The following is a 19,461-nucleotide window of genomic DNA, read 5'->3' as shown; positions in this document are numbered from 1 at the left end:
TTCCCTTTTTCTAGTTAAAAAAAAAAAAAAAAAAAAAGAATGAAAATGTAAAACAAATAATAAAAAAGATTCATCGGGATATATATTTATTGTCCCAATGACTTTATTTGTTGTTTAAATCAAATCTAATATTAAAGTAACAAATTGTGTCGTTTCCTTCATCCTTCATTAATGATAAAAACTTTCCATTCAAAAACTACACTAAGACAATGTGTTCCTCAACAGTAATCCAGCTTTAATTGTAGAGCATTAATTCGCCTTACAAACAAATTACAGTCAACTACGATTTATCAATAAGTACTGTACTGGTTGTGTGTTTTCTTTTGGCAAACTTTGAACAAATCAGAGAAGAAAACATAACTATTCATCATCATGTAGAAAAAGAAAAGAAAATGAACCTCAAGTATCTACTATGTGTCAAGTGATTCATCCTGCCAGTAAAACTAAAATCTACACTTACAGCAGTTTTAAACATCCTTAGTGCAAGAAACATAACCAATTAATACAGATCAATACTAATTAATGAATATGGAAAATTTTCCTATACAGAGGTAGAGTCGAGGGCACAGGCTAAAACAGTATTCAGTAGTCTAAACAAGACTGAGTCCGGTTTTATGGAATCCACTTTAAATTTTAGGTATCAGACTGTATGTACATATATACAATAAATAGACTATACAATTTTTTAAAGTAGTTTAATAAACTCCACAAAATAATAGCAGATGCATAGAAATATTTACATAATTCAATTTTCAAATCTCTCATTCAAATAAAAGGGATAAAAATAAAATTCTGCTATTAAGGCAGCAGAACCTCTTTCCTGAAATGGATTGGTAAAATAAGATACTTTACTGGAGAGGAACTAATTTATGTTTAAGAGGTATTCATATTCAGCTAAGAAAATACATCCCTTTTTCAGCTATATAGATTAGGGAATATAAAATGCTATTTTCTACATTTTTAGACCTGCATTTAAAGTTCTAAATTCAACTCTGACTTGAAGAGAGAAGCTGATTTTGGTACCCACACAGAGTAGATCATCACAATTACAATGGAAAGATAATTAATGTTTTATATTCTGTTTATTTCCTTTTGAAAGTTTGGGCCAGAAAGGCTGTGATAATAATTCTGGCCCAAACAGGTATGCTTATACTTGACACAAATTTCACTAAAACCTAACACTTTTGGCTTGGAGTTCTTGGGATTCTGACTTTCTGAGTCCCTTCCATTTCCAGAGCATGTTTCATTGAGAGCAGGCAATGTTTGGGGATCAGGTACATGATTCAATACTAATTAAAATGCCAAAGTTTTCCAAGCTCACATGGGAAGAAGGTGAAACACAGACCTGCTGCTGCCACTGGCCTCCCAGAGACTTGAAAAAGGAAACAACTCAGAAACCTGTCACTGTGACCTAAGAAAATATGCAAAAACCCAAAGTATTACATATGCAAGTGACTCACATTCTTAGATTTCATATCAAATTCACTATTTGATATTCTATCATTAACTCTTTTATTTTACTTGGTATAAAAGATTCTTATTGAGCCCATAAGGAAATCAGGGATCGTCAGAAAATGGAAAAGTATGGTCATAATTAATGAAGCATAAACCTTCACAGTTTGAATTTTGTAGAACTTCTCTAAGCACCCACAATGAAATTGCAAGTTGAGTTTTTTTAAATTCAGTCATTCTGTGAAAAATACCTCAGTAAATAGTAACATTTTTCCCTTCAATGATCTTCCCACTGGAATACCCAACCCACCCTTGTTTTTTTTTCTTTTTATTTTAGATTTTTAAAAAATTTTATACAAATAGACTAACTTTGATTTAAAGTGAACATATAAAAATTGAGAAGAATATTGCTTGCAACAATGGACTTGGAAGGAGAGGAATGGATTAGGCAGGGGTACAAAGAAATGGCTCCTACTCGGTAGCTTCGGGTGCACGCCCAGCACTCTGCAGAACTCTCACGGGGACACCCTCTGCTGCACAGTGTCCTTCAGCCCACGAAGTCTGACTGATTTTGTAACAACAACTTCAGGTCAGGAAAAAAACAAATGCAAGAAAATCGGAAGGCACAAGCACCCATGTGATCTAGAATGCTCTTGGGGTGAGGAATAAGGAGGGAAAGGGATACTTTTGGTTCAGCACTACAGTCAATTTCACCATTGTTGAAGAAAAACGGTATAAAATGAGGGTGTACAGAAATGGAACGAGCACAGCCCACTGGTGAGGAAGAAAGCTCAGAAGACAGCGCGCAGAAATAGTGCGGAGAGAAATGACCAGTACTATTTATTTGGAAGTCTGCGCCATGGTGGGTACAAACTACATCCCCTGCTCTGTGGGACCAAAATCAAAACAGGGCAAAAACAAACGAACAAAAATCCCCCCCATCCCAAAAAAGCAGCAGAAGGAATGCAAGAAGTCTTACAGGACACACCGGTCCAGCCCTGGGTGCAGCCAGCTCTGCATCCACCGCTGCGCTCACCAACTTCAGCTACCGCCCCCACGGGGACTCCAGAGGGCCGGGCCGCTTAATCATTTTCCCTGCCTCTCCACGACTTCCCTTTCCCTTTATTTCCTCCTGCAGGATTGGAGTCTGCTTCCTCCACAAAGGAAGTGCTGTTGCTGACAGTGGTGAGAGCCAGCTGGGACCTCCAGGGTACTGACGCTTCCTCCAAGCCTCGCTGCGTGGGCGCTCATCCAGGCAGCCTGACGGAACTATGCGTTAAAAAAGAAAAGGAAAGAAAAAACAAAAACAAACCCACCCCAAGTCTGTCTTTTCTCAAACTGAAGGAGAAACTAAGGGATGGTGTGGCCTCCGGCGGGCCTCCGCAGTTAGGAAATGATGGCCGGGGACCACCGGGGCAGAGTCAGGTTGTCTGCACTGGCTGAGCGCTTCCTCGCAGATCTTCTCAGGTCCTTGTACTTGTCCTCGCAGAGGCGAGAGATGGCCTGAGGGGCAAGAGAGACAGTGTGGGTCAGGGCGGGCCATATCTGCGCCCATTGCTCACTCGTCCTGGGCGCCGAGGGTGCTGCATGATGGACAGGCAGAGCCCCTGCCCCTCTGGAGCTCCAGCCCACAGCCCAGCTCTCTGCTGGCCGCAGGAAGATATGAAGGGAGTGTAGACTCAGCTCTTGTTTCCCAAGAGCTCACGGTCTGAGAAAAGACTCTCAGGATGTGAAATAACAGGACAGTGTCACCTTGCAATTGGCCCAACCAGGGTCAATGCTGGCTCCCCACCCTAGGGGTGTGGGACGGCCCTGCCCCCACGGGTGCTGTTTCGAATACTTAGCATCCTCATCTGCAAGCGGGGCAAGAACAGCACCATCCTGGCAGGGCTGGCGTCAAGCACAGGCTTGCAGCTGAGCCTCACAAGGAGAGCTCGGCCACCGTCGGCAAGGAGAGCTGCAGCCAGACCACCAGCTAGGGACTCCGCAGAAAAGGATGGAGGACTTAAGTCACCTCTAGAGGGTTGCTGAAAGAGGGACCTAGGAGGATCACAAAAACATTAAGATGTGCAGATAATTAACACTTTGGTGATGAGGACAGGGGCCGTGCTACCCTGGGAACAACTCTCCCAGGGCTGCCACTGGGTGTGGCTAGAACCAGCTGATGACAAAAGCTGAGCCCGCTGTCCCAGGAGGGGATGGTCTGAGTCGTGGGAAGGCTTTGATTATTTGGAGAAGAGAAAGAGCAGCCTTGTCAGGACAGACTGGCCTTCTCTTCTGGCCCGGTGAAACCCTAGGGCCCGTGGCACAGCAGCCCCAGAAGCAGGTGAGCTCTCCCTTCTCCGTACTCGCAGAAACTTAACAGAGGGAACGGCAGGTACCAACTCCACCAACCTGGGCCTGTGCTCTCAGGGTGGCTGACCCAGAGCCCCATATATTCTTCAGCAGAGAACACAGACTCGCTTCCCTGCAGAGCTGTGTAGCTGCCAGGAGCTCCGGCTTGTCTCATCAGCACTGAAGTAGCCACTGGAGTCATGGCTGGTGATGAGGGGGACCAGGGACCGCAGCACAGGCTGAGAGGGGGCTCACGCTCTCAGGGAAAGCCAGATTCTACCTCACATCTGTGCTTGCGAAGGCTTCACAACATCTGCCTTGCAGGAAATCCTGCAGAGGGAGGGTTTTCCATTTTTTCCTCGAATAGATGATAACTGGGAGACTGGGTGGGCTTTCCATTCCAAAGGCCGGCACACAATCACAGGGGCATGGTTGAGTTCTGAAACGCTCACTGGATTTTTATTTCTAACCAGTGCTATGCATCCAGTCTTTTCTATGGTTTACTTCTTGGAATTAACATATTACTTTTTAAATTTTTATTTAACATTTTCCTTTCTTAAGCATGTAATCCGTAACAGCTTTCTTCTCCCAGCTCTAGACCACCATGTGGCCAGGCCATCACAATGCCACACCAACTTGCACTGAGTGACAACATCCCACCTGGGATGGGCAGTGGCATGGGCAGCACGAAGACCTCTGGGTCTCACAAGCTGGGAACACGACTGTGCCATCCACTACTTGGAAAGGCTCTGTGGGATGAGACCAAGGCAGGACTGGGGACAAAGGTGCAGAGGGGAAAAGCTGGGGCACACCCTCTCTGGAGGAGGGGTCTCTCCCCAGGGATCCTGCTTCATTACCACCCCATCCCTTTTCCTCCTGCCAAAAGGTCAAGTGGGAAGAGCCTGGTGAGCATATGAGGTAGAGGCACATACAAATATGCTGTGATGAGACCCAAAGTTACACAGCTTAACGATGGCCCAAAACCCAGACCAAGACTGGTGGTGCTGCCCTCAGCTCTAACTGGGCTATGGAAAAAATATTTTGGAAAAAAAAATCAAAAGCAGAATCAAACCTTTTTGGATTCCCAATTGTTAATATCATCTGGCAGCTTTTTCCTATAAAAGTGCATGTTGAGAAATACCTTTTTGAGGGGCTTATATGGTGGGAAATGCTTTTTGGGGGGACTTATAATTTTTTTAAACCTATCCGCAAAGATAAGGGTTTTAAAAAATATTTTATTTCAAAATAGAATTGCGGTGGCTCATGTCTGTAATACCAGCACTTTGGGAGGTCAAGGTGGGTAGATCACAAGGTCAGGAGTTCTAGACCAGCCTGGCCAACATAATGAAATCCTGGATGTCTCTACTAAAAATACAAAAAAAATTAGCCGGGCACAGTGGCGCACATCTGTAGTCCCAGCTACTAGGGAGGCTGAGGCAGGAGAATCACTTGAACCCAGGAGGTGGAGGTTGTGATGAGCTGAGATTGCGCCACTGCACTACAGCCTGGGCAACACAGCAAGACTCCATCTCAAAAAAAAAAAAAAAACTATGTTTATTAAGTGATATTAAACTGGTTATTAAAAATATGAAGCGGTTGGCCAGGTGCAGTGGCTCACATCTGTAATCCCAGCATTTGGGGAGGCCAAGGCAGGTGGATCACCTGAGGTCGGGAGTTTGAGACCAGCCTGGCCAACATCATGAAACCCCGTCTCTACTAAAAATAAAAAAAATCAGCTGGGTGTGGTGGTAGGTACCTGTAATCCCAGCTACTTGGGAGGCTGAAGCAGGAAAACTGCTTGAACCCGGGAGGCAGAGACTGCAGTGGGCCAAGATCGCGCCACTGTACTCCAGCCTGGGTGACAGAGTGAGACTCTGTCTCAAAGAAAAAAGAAGGACAAATTATAATGAACTGCCCAGCTATATATCCTAGTAGCTCATCTTTATTTTACATCATGTAGTGGGGAAAATGATCAGTGTGACCACATACATCCCTGGTCCTCAGATGATGCATCAGCAACACTGCACCACAAAATGCTGTTTTAAAGCATCTTACCTCAAGCTTGTGAGCCCTCTCCCTGCTCAGGGGCTCCAAGGGAAAGCTCAGGTTGTTCGCTTCTGCCAGAGAACGAAGATCAAAATAATACTTGGCATAGACACTGGAAGGAACATTGATGTTGAACTGCAGCAATTCAAGAAACTGTCGCTCTAGCTCGTTCCTGCAAAGCAAAGACAAAAATAGCCTGTGCTTAGCCACCACACCAGGCCGCATGGCCTGCCAAGGCAAGTTGCTGGAGACCTGAGTCCAGAAAACTGCATCCACCAGGGAGACCAGTGATCTAATTAAATGTCTGTCTGGACACCAGAGTTGCAGTCTCACCACCATATTGGGATTAAAAGCCAAATCCACTTGATCTGGTGCCCAGGATGAGGACTGATTAATTGGGATCATCACCAGGAAGGGTTTCAGGGTGAATCACTTCACTGAGATCTAACACACACATAGCAGGCTCTGGCTGCAGGTCTCCGTGAGGACAGGCTGCTAACACAGGGTGGATGGAGCAGCCAAGAGCTGCCATGTAGAGTCCAGTGAGGGTCCTTCGGCAGGGCCCCAGAGGAAAACACTCCGCCTCTGCAGACCTAGAGGACCTTGGTTTCCTTGGTGGCCCCTCCCTGCCTCCAGGGAGAAAAGAGGGGAGGAACTGTGTATACGCTTTCTTAGGCAAAAGGCAGGGATTATGGGGGGGGAGTGTCCAGTCTCTGCCTCAGTCTCTTAGAAAGAGAACTCACAAGCTGGGAAGAATGCAAGCAGTAGTTCCCACACTTGAGCATGCACTCCATCGCCTGGTGAGCTTGTTAGAACAGACATGGGGCTTCACTCTCACACTGTGGGGATCAGTAGGTCTGGGGTGGGGCCTGGGAATGTGCATTTCTAAGGAGTTCCCTGGTGATGGTGAGGCTGAGGCTCTTGCCTCGGGGCCACACTCTGAGAACCACTCAACTAAAAAGGTAAGTCAGGAGAGGAGGTGCTAAGACCCACCCCGCCAGCCCATCTACATGCTGATGGGTTGCTGCGAGAAATTTAAAAACTTCTACTTTGAGAACTTCTTGTGTCAGCTATCTTTCAAATTAGGTTGATTTCTGGATAGTTCCTCTGGGTGGGGAACCTTCTCAGTGAGGGAACTATCTGTGGAGCACCGGTCCTGGGTCAGGCACCCAGATTCAGCACGTTCTCCCCAGGAAGCCCCCAGGGGTGCCCACCCACCGCGCATCCTCCAGGCACTTCCTGTCCTTGCCCATACTATGCAGCATGTGGCTGCTGAACTCAGCCTCTTGAACTGGTCTCCTCATAGCCACAAACTGCAACATCTGCTTTTGCATGCCTGGCCCCCAGCACGTGACCTCTCAGACGGCTTCCCACAGCAGTGAGAGCTGAACTGAGGTGACAGAAGCAAGGAGCTTTGGCAGAGAGGAACCAGGGCTGAGGAGGGGTATTTCAGGTAGAGTGGGTCCCCTTCAACCTGCTGCAGGTAGCCAGAATGCACAGTCACCATTTCCTGTGAGTGAAGCCAGGGCCCTAGTGCAGGGCCTCCACCCTCCTGACCCCGATCCCAGCCTCAGCATTCTGAGTCACGTCCCGCCAACTCTGCTGAATGCTGCCGGTTCGGGTCTGAGCCCCACACACAGGCACCATCCTGTCCTGAGTGATGTCCCGAGACCCCTATGGCTGTTGCCGGTGAGTCATGGCACTCAGCTATAAAGCACTGAGGAGGGCTCCACACCAGCTCAAGTTGCTGTGACAAAGGACAGGAGCGGTAAGGAGGCGGGCAGGGAGGCTGGGGCTGAGCAAGGCCAGTGGCTCTGGGGAGACAGAAGCTGCTGGGCAAAGGAGCACTGGGAACCATGGGCAGGCAGCAAGGAAGGAGGCCTGAAGAGGGCCTGTTCCAGTCTCTTCATCAGATGAAGAGCGTCACTGCTTGTTTCCGCATAGCCTTGTGAAAAGACTTATAACAAGCTCCAAATGTATTTACTGTAGTAAGTTTTATAGTTTTTAAGAATTTAGGCTGGGCGTGGTCGCTCACGCCTGTAATCCCAGCACTTTGGGAGGCTGAGGTGGGCAGATCACCTGCGTTTAGGAGTTTGAGACCAGCCTGGCCAACAGGGTGAAACCTCAACTCTACTAAAAATACAATGAAAATTAGCCGGGCATGGTGGCACATGCCTATAATCCAAGCTACGCAGGAGGCTGAGGCAGGAGAATCCATTGAACCCGGGAGGTGGAGGTTGAAGTGAGCCAAGATTGCACCATTGCATTCTAGCCTGGACGACAAGAGTGAAACTCTGTCTCAAAAAAAAAACAAAAACAAAAAACAAAAAACAAAACAAAACAAATTAGCCAGGCATGGTGGTGGGCACCTCTAATTTCCCAGCTACTCGGGAAGGTGAGGCAGGAGAACTGCTTGAACCCAGGAGGCGGAGGTTGCAGTGAGCCGAGATTGCCCCACTGCACTCCAGCCTGGGCAACAGAGCAAAACTCCATCTCAAAAATAAATAAATAAATAATAATTTACTTTGATTTGGGATAATTTTTACTTAAAACAACTTTTATTTAAGTGATCATCCTGCGAAATACTGGAATCCAGGTACGATTTCAATAAAACAAAGGTGTCAGAGGTACTGCTAAGGCCAGAAGTGTCAAAATAAACATCCAAGGAGCAAATCCCAGGTGAACCTGGGAGCTGCCATGGACACACCGCCGTCTGGTGGCCAACAGGCATCACTGCAGAGCGTATTCTCCCAATGCTAAGAAGTCCTAGTATTCTAAGAGAACAGCCTGATAATCCTGCCCAAAATGATATACAGACACCATGCTTCTAGATGGAGGCAGACACTATGAGCAAAGTCAAGAGGAAGCTGCTTTTGAACAAGGCAGCATTTTCCCAGGGTTCCCTGGAAAACAGAACAACCTTTCTCCAAGCTTGAGTTTCTGGTTAAGCTTTGGGGAAACAGATTTTAGAGCTGTTGTATCGAACAATGAATTTTTTTCTAAAGATTTTGAAAATAATTTTTTCTAAAGATTTCTAAAATAGAAATAATTTCCAAAACTTGAATTTCCAAACTACAGCAGCACATCTTTTACAGGGACACTGGCAGCTTGCTATGTGATAAATTATCAGAAAACTAATGTGATGCCAAGAATGGGCCTGATGGATTTACTATCCACATTTAGATAACTATGAAGAAACAGTTTTGGTGTAAAACATTGTAAGAAATACATTCAAGTTGATCAACAAAAAGCACATTTCAGAATATTCAAAATAGATCAACACTGTATAAAAACCCAATTTGGTGCAATTCAGCAACTTGAAAACAGAACTCTAAAATGATGTAAAAAGCATCTAATATGCTGCCTATTTTTCTAGAAACTAGGGTCACTTCCCAGAAGAACAAGAAGCAGAGTCTTGAGGAGGTATCTGCACAGCCACACTTACAGCCTCCATTCCTACTAGCCCAATGTGGAAGCAACCCAAGTGTACATGGGACAAACAAAACGGGACACACACCCTCAGGGCAATACTACACAGCGCTGAAAAGAAAGGAAATTCAGACACACGCTACAACATGGAGGAACCTTGAGGACATTACGGCCAGTGAAATATGCCGGACACAGAAGGACACAGACTGTATGATCCCACTTATGTGAGGTCCCGAAAGTAGTCAAGTTCATAGAGACAAAAAGTAGGACAGTGATTACCAGGAGCTGGAGGAAGGAGGAAAGGCAAGTTAGTGTTTAACGGGGGAGAGTTTCACTTTGCGAAAATTAAGGGTTTTAGAGATGGATGGTGGTTAATGGTTGCACAACAATGTGAATGTACTTAACGCTACAAAAATGTACACTTAAAAATGGCTACAATCGTAAATTTTGTGCTACACACATTTTACCACAATTTAAAAACAAAACCCCAGACACCAGGAATCTACAGAGGAACTGAAGTTCTTTCTCTGTGGCCTCCTGTGCCATGCAATGCTTGGACAAGTCACTTGATTTCTCCTTATTTGGATTTGTCTACACATGAAAATGACACTTACAGGAACACTGCAAAACAAAAACAAGAAACAGACAAACCCTGAGGTGTAATTTTTTTTTCTTTTCTTTTTTTTTTTACAGGCTTTTTGCCTACAGAACTCTGCACGGTGAAATTTCATCATCCCTTCCCCATCCACAGCGGTTGCCACTTCTTGCTCTAAGCTGGCCTGTGATGTTGTGACCACTGATTATTGGTGAGAGTGGGAGAAACGCGGGCCCTTGGCCCCATCTTCCCATATGAGGTTTGCCTAGAGATAACATCTGACTGGTGCTGGTGACTATCCACATGGCCTAGTGCCCTGACTGTTCTGCCTGCAAATCTCAGTGATACTCATCGTACAGTGTTCTTCAGCCTGCGCCCACAGACACACAGCTACACAGTCAGCTGCCTTCCAAGCCAGAACCCCTCTGTCCAAAGGTACATGGGGGGACTCCAAGTCAAGTTCTCACTGTTGGATAATTCTTGAGCAGGAGATTAGCCTATGGTCAAAAATACCAGGAAAGTCACTTTAGGAAGCTGGGACACAGGAGGCCACGAAGAGGGGTACCAAAGGGTACCTAGAAGAACAAGCACTAACAAAAACCCCATTTGAAAAGCTTTCCGTCTGAAACCTGTGAGCCTTCTCCCTGCTCAGGAGCTCCAAGGGAAAGCTCGGGTTGTTTGCCTCCACCAGGAAACTGAGACAGATTAACACACTGCTAAATGGCAAAAAGTTTAAAACAGCACGTACAATATGAGCCCAGTTTTGTAAAAATAAAATCTATGTAAACACTGGGAAGTTCTATATAATAAAAATGTTAGCAATATTCTGAGTGATGGGATTACAGAGAAGTATGGCAGGGCAGCCCTTGCTAGGACGGAGCCAACCCCAGGAGATCTGAGACTTCTCCTGCCCAAACGCCTCCCACCCTGCCTCAGGCCCAAGCCACTGACTCTTTTCCCACTTGGGAGGTAGAACAAGAGGATTCTAGCATCCTGGGGACTTCCATAGCGTGCCAAGAATGACAAGCTTCTGGCACGCACCTCCCCCATTCTGGGACACCCAAATGGGATTTGCGGAAGGAACCCATTGCTCATCCAAGGCGTTGCAGGTAGGGAGTGCAGCTCGGATGGCTGTCCAGGCCCCTGTTCTACAGGCTGTGTCATCTCAGCTCTATTCCTGAAGCTATGCTGGGAAAACTGACCGGCAGTGCCTCTGCTCATCTTTATCTTGGTGCAGGGCCCCCAGCTTCCAGTGAGCCTCGTGCTGCCTCCTCTTCCCATAAAGGGCTACCGAGGAGTCATGATCTTCCCTCAGCCATTCAGCCAAGTGATGCCCAATTCCACCAATTCCTGGGAGCTCATATGGTTTGACTGGGAAAGATTGAATGAAGCATTCATTTCTAAAAATTCTCATAGTGAATCTATTTACTGTGTGGGTGCCACAAAATAACTTGGAGCCTCTAGCTCCACCAGCATCTATGTCCACAGATATCCCCAGCAGCTCCTAGAATACGGATTTAATTCCTTCTTTTAATAAAGTTTACAGGGTGTATTAGTTTGCAAGAGCTGCTGTAACGAAAATGCTAGGAGGCTTAAACAACAGGAATTTTTTTCCCACAGTTTGTGGCTGTAAGTCCAAGCTGTTGGCAGACTGGTATCTCCTGAGGCCACTCTCCATAGCTTGCTGGTGGCCATCTGAGTCTCACACGCTCATCCCTCTGTCTGTTGCCTGTGTCCTGATCTCTTCTTCTTATAGGACACCTGTCATATTAAGTTAGGACCCACCCAAATGAACCAATGTTAATTTAATTGGGTTTTTAAAGACCTTATCTCCAGACATGGTTACATCTTAAACTAGGGGTTGGGAGGGCTTTGCATGTGAATTTGAGGGGGCCAAAGTTCAGCCCCGCAACACTGCCGTCATGCCCTTCAGAATTCATGTCCACCTTATGTGCAGAACACACTCACCTCATCCTAACGGCCCCAAAGTCCTAATCATTCCCGCTCCATCTCTAAATCCCAAATCCTATCCAAATATCATTTGAATCAGGTATGGGTGAAGCTTGAGGTATGATTCATCCTAAGGCAAAATTCCTCTCCAGCTGTGACCCAGTGACCTGCTTCCAAAATACAATGGCGGCACAGGCACACAACAGACATAGGACAGGCATCCCCTTTACTTCCAAAAGAAAGAAAAAAACTCAGAAAGCAAGCAGTCACGGCATCCAGCAAGCCTGAAATCTAGCAGGGCAAGCTCCAGGGATCAAAGACTTGAGAGCAGTTCTCTCTGCTGATGCGCCATCACCGTCCCCCAGGAAGCCAGCCCTGCCTTGGCCTAACCCTCTGGAGCCAAGGAGGAAACAGCCTCACTCCAGGCTGTGCCTGCTGGGCCCACAGTGGCAGTGGTACCATCTCAAGATCATTCATCCCTTTCCCTGGAGGATATCACACGTCATGCCAGACAGTTCTGCTGGCCTGTGGAATGCCAGAGTACGACAGCCTTGCTTCACCTGTCCTGTCTCTGGGCCCTTGGGTGCAAGCCGGCAGCGCTTCTGCTGAGATGGTCGACTGGATCCATGCGTCACATCTGTAATCTCTTCAGCAAATGCTGTCCCACCACACCTTGTGTTGCCTCCAGAGCACACTTTCCCATTTTTTTGGCCATATGGATAAACTGAGATTAGAAGATTTGAGATTTCTAAATCTTCGGCTAGAAGATTTGGTTCCTTGTTACTGAATAATCCCTCCTTCTGTTTATCTCTCTCCTCTCACACTACACTACAAGCAGCAAGAGGAACCAGGCTGTGCCTTCCACACTGTGCATGGAAATCTCCTTGGCTAAAACATCCACATTCATTTCTTAAACATTCTACTTTCCACAAAACACTAGAACACTATTTGGTCAGGTCTTTGCCACTTTCTAACAGGATCACCTTTCCTCCAGCTCCCAGGAACATGCTCCTCACTTCTTTCTGAGACCTCACCATAAGCACCCTGGACATTCATATTGCCAACAACATTCTATTCATGATGACATGTGAATGCATCCAAAATGGTACAGGCATTCTTTATAGCTGTCCTGTTTTCTGAGTCCTCACCAGAAGCACTTTTATTTCCCACATTTCTACCAACAATCCCTTCAAGGCAGTCTTTGGTTTTTCTAATATGCACCTCAAAACTCCTCCTGCCTCTATTCCTTACCGACTTTCAAAGCCACTTCCACATTTTTAGGTATTTTCTACAGCAGCACCTCACTTCCCAGTACCATAATCTGTATTAGTCAGCTAGGGCAGCAGACTAACACAGGTAACAAAGTCTTACAGACTGGGTGGCTTCAACAACACAAATTTATTTTCTCACAATTCTATAGGCTACTAGTCCAAGATCAAGGTGTCAGTGGGGTTGGTTTCTTCCAAGACCTCTCTCCTTGGCTTGCAGATGCTACCCTCTCTGTGTCCTCACATGGCCGTCCCTCTGTGTTGTCTGTGTCCTAATCTCTTCTTATGAGGACATCAGACATACTGGATTAGGGCCCACCCTAACAACCCCATTTTAATTTAATTTCTTCTTTAAAAAATGTATCTCCAAATACGGTCACATTCTGAGGGTCTGGGGGTTAGGACTTCACACAGCTATTTTAGAGGAGACAATTCAGCCCATATCATGAATAACATCTGTTACAGGACTCAGTGGGACTCTGGACTTCAAGCTGGGATATGCATTCAATTTACGGTACAGAAAGTGTCTCTAAGCGTGCCTGAGAACACAGCATTAGGAAAGAGATTTCTAGATCTGTAACTTTCATTTCACTCTCCTAAAACTGACTTGCTGGAGAACAAATCTGTGGGCGCAGGTTCTCCTTCTGGCTTCTTCTTTCCCAGTCGCTCTTCTCCTGCCCCGGGAGGGAAAGGCAGGCTGCTCACCCGCCCTTACTAAGGTTCACTGTCTCGGGGAAAATCGTCTGAGGAGCCCAGGAAAAAGACTATATCCCAACATGTGGTACTGGGAAAGTGAATGACTCTAATGACAGGCTACTTGGATGGTTTCCAATTTTTGCTTTCAACAAACTGAAGTGGGGGTTGGTAGGCTCATTTAAATAGCCTTTACTAATACTTCAGCATAAAATTCAAGAAGTGTTTTAAGACTTGAGTGACACTGCTATAATAAAACTCCTCAAAATTTCACCTACTCATCTGAACATGTGCTCTGAACTCACACCAAAGAGGCAAAAGAAGGGAAAGGGGAATAAAACTGATACTCAGCCTGGTTTCAATAATCATCATACACAAAAATACAAACTAATGAAAGAAAAAACTACTGATCTCATTAAGAGATCTATTTCCCATAAGGTTTTACTTTTTATATTTAAGAATTTATATTGACTTTTAAAAAAAATATAAAACAGAGTCTTGCTCTGTCGCTAAGGCTGGAGTGCAGTGGCACGATCTCAGCTCACTGCAACCTCCACTTCCTGGGCTCAAGTGATTCTCATGCCTCAGCCTCCTGAGTAGCTGGGACTACAGGTGAGCGTTACCAGTACCAGCTAATTTTTTGTATTTTTAGTAGAGACGGCATTTCACTATGTTGGCCAGGCTGGCTTGCACTCCTAACCCCAAGTGATCCACCCACCTCGGTCTCCCAAAGTGTTGGGATTACAGGTGTGAGCCACCACGCCCAGCCTTAGTATGTCTATATTTTGATCAACTGTGTACTAATGACAACTCGGACCTGAAAGTGTTTTTAATAAATTAGAACATTATCATCCAGAAAACACTACTGCAATTTTGACTTAAATGTATATTTTTGACATAGAGAATTTTGAGGAAGAGGCTAATGTGTGAGGAAACTAGAAAGAATGAGTTCAAGGACAAAAAGGAACAATGTAAAATTTTCACCTCTAAGAAAATGGGTAATTGTGAGTTTCATATTACTCTGGTATATTCAGTCTCCAATGTATACTTTTAACTTTAAAATCCTACGATATAAAATATATTGCAAATAATATCCTTTACAATGACTAAAACTTGGGATAAACATTTTCAAATATCAACTACAAAGGCCGACGCGGGCAGATCACCTGAAGTCAGGAGTTTGAGACCAGCCTGGCCAACATGGTGAAACCCGTCTGTACTAAAAATACCAAAAATTACTCAGGACTAATGGCAGGTGCCTGTAATCCCAGCTACACAGGAGGCTGAGGAGAATCACTTGACCCGGGAAGCAGAGGTTGCAGTGAGCCGAGATCACTCCATCGGACTCTGACCTGGGCAACAAGAGCGAAAGTCTGTCTTTAAGAAAAAAAAAATGTAGTGGGTATACAAAATTTTTCAAACTTCTTCTAGGGATAAACAGGCCAAAATGTATAAAGACCTCCGCTATTGTGGTCACTGGCTGGCACCTCCAGAAAGAAATGGAGACACAACTGCACCAAGTACCTCTGCATAATCAGGAACTGCAAATGTGTGGTTCAGAGGATCCTTTCGGCTATCACCCCTATCAGAAGAAAGCTCCATGCTCCCTCCAATCTTCTGGCAGGGGGAAAACGTGTCTATCCCTCCCCAAATATCCATATATGTGATTGTTTGATCAGCTTTTCTATGGAGAACATATAGAGTCTTACAGTGTGTTAATCATATAACCAAAGAGTAAACAATATATTGTAGATGGACCACAGTGGCTCTCAAAACAAACAGTAGAATAAAATATGCAAGAATCTGAACACGCAAGGACTCAGTCTGGCTGGGTTACAACTTTGCCTACTCTGGGCCTTCAGTCTTCAGAGCTCTGCAAGGAAAACAGAGGAGCACAGGGTGCCTGAGCTGCATCTCCCCATGATCTGTTCTCCAGCCTGGCAGAGGGCATTGGAAAAGGGTGGCACTCCAGAGTTTCTTCAGGAGAACTATTTATGGTCAGACCTTTTAGAAACATCAGGTCTTCCTGAATGCCTCCTTCCTCTGCCCAGCTACAGGCATGCGGGGCACTGATCAAATGCTGCATGAGTCACTAAGGTTCAGCCAGTGGCTCAGATGGTGATGGGGTAGCCTGGGCACCAATAGCTTTCAAAAAAGACAAAAAGCAGGCTAAAAAATGATCAATTTTCTTTGGACAAAATACGGAACAGAATTTTAACATCAATCCTACTATTCTACTAACCACAGTGCTGATTCTTTCAAAATCTTAATGAGTAAAGCAGCAGTTTCATTCAGTAAACTATTACTATTTTGCAATTGAAAAAAACATCCAACCTTATTATAATGTGTAATTGTTTAAGCTATTGACTGCCTATCAAAAGAACAGATATTAAGGCTATCATTATCAAAACAATTCTTGATATTAATTTCAGCTGAATGAACACTGGCCAACTGTTTTAACTTCTCTGTGTAGAAAAAGAGTTGACTTACAAAAAATAGTTTGGTTTTTTTTAAATTAAGTATTACATAAATGAAACAACTGTAGCTCCAATTGCTTAGAAGAGAAGAAACATAAATTTTGACTGACTTACTAGTCAAGTGACCTGGGCATCTTACTTAATTCTCAGTGCCATGTTTTCATCTGTAAAATGGAAACAATAGTACCACCTCATGTATAAATGTGAGATGTGAATTAACACAGAAAAGTCATTTCTTTTGAGCGAGGAAGTGCTCAATATAGGATAGCTGCTGCTGCTCTTGTTACTGTGATTATAAATTCCTGGTAATTGGTTTTTACTGACTTGAATTTAAACCTTCAATGAATACAACCTAAGTACCTAGAATTCCAAATTACCTGTTACTTTACCCTCCTATCTTTTTATTTAAGGAGAGTAGGAAAAAGTAAAAATGAATGTTTCATGCCCTTAATTAAAACATCTTCGTAACTGGGGACCAGTACACATCATTTTCATTTGGCCACTGGGATTGAGAAAGGTGAGCCTTTGCTCATCAGCTGGGGGTAAACCTCCCCACTTGGTTCTTTTGTTGGGGCATTACTGACCCTCTCTAGGCCTCAGTATCCAGATCTGTGACATGGACATCAGTACACATGTCACAGGGGTGCCGAGAGGATTCAACTGACATGTGCATGAACTGAGTAATGTGTACCTCCTGACAAACAGTTTATAAACTTCCTCAAAATTTTAAATCAACTAAGGGGATTTTCCATTGATCCTAAGTTTCCACGAAAATTCAGTTTGCTGGCATTTTAGTGAATTAAACCTGGTGGGTTAAGGATAAGAGTACAAAAAGCATCTCCTCCACACCTCTAATGTTCTTCACTGACCATTTTTCTCTGTTCTCTTTTGTTTTCATGCTTCTGTGGCATCTATAATTTGTGTTTGTCTCTTACTTCCTTTTACAAATACAGCTAGGATACAAATCATAATATTTAAGACCGAGTCTAATTTCATCAGGTATTCTGGCTTTAAGTGGACACACCTAGTCATGGGGGGGGGGGGCCTCTGTGCTCTCACAGAACCTGGGCACCACCTAAACCAAGTCACTGGTCATGTACCATCTGACAGGAGGGGACAGCCAGGAAGTCATCACGTGACGTGCTGGTCAGTGTCAAATGATACCAAGGAGCTAAGGAAAGATAATCCCTAATAAAGAAAACAGGCCAGAATTTCTTATACCTTGCACCCAAATGTCCACCTCCTTTATGATATGAATGACAACTGTTTTAGTAGCTGCTTTCACCATGAAATATAGTCAAGAATTTTATTTTTCTTACTATATAGTTCTGATTTAAAAAAAAACTTCTTTATGTGTTTCTTACTTTATGTAATAGAGAACTGCAGAAACAGGATGAAATTTTATAGGTCTGCAGCAGGAATAGGCTCTGCAACAAATGCCCTAAGAACATAAACAAGCATACTTCAAAGGCCACCACAACAATGGGTGCCCAGGGAGTTGGTAACCGGAGGCAAGGAGGGCCCTAGGCTACTGCGGAATCCAGAACCGCATGCCCACAAGTCTGCAGCCCAGGGATGCCCCTGCAGTGGTAGCTGTCACAGGCACTGGGAAGGTCCTGCATCTGAGGATTACTGGGGGCAGGGATGTGGGTGTAGATTGGGACAGAGCTGGTAACCTCCTCCAGCTTAAAGACGTCTTGAGGAGGTTTGCCAAACAAAATGTATGAGAAAAGTTTTAGCAACAATAATGTCAGAAGTGACTATAAATCATAAGGAACTGTAAGTCAAGTAGTGCTAGCTGATTGTTTTCTACAATTCCTTCTTCCCCAAGGGCTCTGAACTCAGTTCCTGGATTCCTAGTCCATAGAGACCCCACTCCCCAAACAATAGTCTGCAGGTGTCCTACTAATAATCCTCACCTAAATTGAAGACTGGCCCATCTGAGAAACCCTGACACTGCCCAAAGAGTAAGGGGAGTGGACAGCTCTCAGGCCCCACGCCCCCCAAGGCCGATGCCCCTCCATGAGCTGTGTTCATGCTGCAAGTGGGAGCCCCAGGACACAAGGCTGACCTGAGGCAACTGAGCCTGCAAAACATGACAAAGAAGTGGATGTTTTCTCTGTGAAACTAAACAAAAATATAAAATATTTTAGCTTTTGTGCTTTTTGGATTGGCTTATTGCCTACAAAGGACTGTATGGGGGCATTACCTCCCTGTGATCAGTCTGCAGTGAGATACGAAGCCCAAATATAAACCATGACAGGCTGCTATCAGTGCTGGACCACACCTTTCTAATTAAAGGAGTGTTTGCCTACAATATAGTTTCCGTAAACCAGTTTCACAAAACCAGGAGGTGTCACCAGTACCTGTTCATGATCCACATAATGAGAAACGCAGGTTTTCATATGTAATATTCCATAGCCATGCCCCTGTGGTACCAGCTCACAATAGACATTCAGTCAAATGCATTCATTCTGCACTATACAGACCATTAAAAAAGGAGGCAGCTTTCTTTTTTTTTTTTTTTTTTTTTTTTTGAGACGGAGTCTTGCTCTGTAGCCCGGGCTGGAGTGCAGTGGCCGGATCTCAGCTCACTGCAAGCTCCGCCTCCCGGGTTTACGCCATTCTCCTGCCTCAGCCTCCGGAGTAGCTGGGACTACAGGCACCCGCCACCTCGCCCGGCTAGTTTTTTGTATTTTTAGTAGAGACGGGGTTTCACGGTGTTAGCCAGGATGGTCTCGATCTCCTGACCTCGTGATCCGCCCGTCTCGGCCTCCCAAAGTGCTGGGATTACAGGCTTGAGCCACCGCGCCCGGCCAGGAGGCAGCTTTCTTTCCAAATGGTCTGGCCAAGACTCTGATGGCCACCTGTCCCCGTTCCCCTACTCACATGTCCTCCACCGTGATGTCTTTCAGGATTTGGCAGTAATCCACATTCCATACAGCCTGGTCATCCCACACCTTGGAGGCCAGCAGGATCGCCCCTAAAACAATCCGCTTCCAGTTGGCCGGACAGATATCTATCTCTGCATATGTTAAAAGTCTTTCAAGGTACACCTGGGAAGACAAGACAATGCCAGAGCTAAGTGATTTGTTTTCTCCTAAACACCAGCACACCTCAAGAAATGCTAAAATATTATGTATCATATCCACCTTTAAATGGGAATTTATTACCCAATCATATTTATTTTGAAAAGGCCAAAGGGCTCAATGAGTCT

At 45.1% G+C, this 19,461-nt stretch overlaps 1 protein-coding gene across 16 annotated transcripts in view; it reads right to left on the bottom strand.

Annotated features, from left to right (window-relative positions):
- Positions 1-214: 214 nt before the first annotated feature.
- CCNY (cyclin Y) overlaps positions 215-19,461 on the bottom strand; it is a 223,575-nt gene continuing 204,328 nt past the window's right edge. For 13 of the 16 annotated variants that reach the window (XM_015455797.4, XM_005564991.5, XM_045361938.3 and 10 more), the window contains 3 exons: positions 19,134-19,300; positions 5,842-6,004; positions 2,265-2,955 (listed from right to left, as the gene is read on the bottom strand). In XM_015455797.4, the coding sequence (XP_015311283.1) occupies positions 2,839-2,955; positions 5,842-6,004; positions 19,134-19,300 (447 nt within the window). In that variant the 3' untranslated portion in view covers positions 2,265-2,838. Of the gene's footprint in view, positions 2,956-5,841; positions 6,005-19,133; positions 19,301-19,461 lie in introns of all 16 variants that reach the window. The other 3 variants (XM_074001413.1, XM_074001414.1, XM_074001415.1) reach the window with 1 other exon arrangement.

Source organism: Macaca fascicularis, chromosome 9, assembly GCF_037993035.2.
Source record: "Macaca fascicularis isolate 582-1 chromosome 9, T2T-MFA8v1.1".
Taxonomy (NCBI): Eukaryota; Metazoa; Chordata; class Mammalia; order Primates; family Cercopithecidae; genus Macaca; species Macaca fascicularis.
This window is presented reverse-complemented; position numbering and strand designations above follow the sequence as displayed.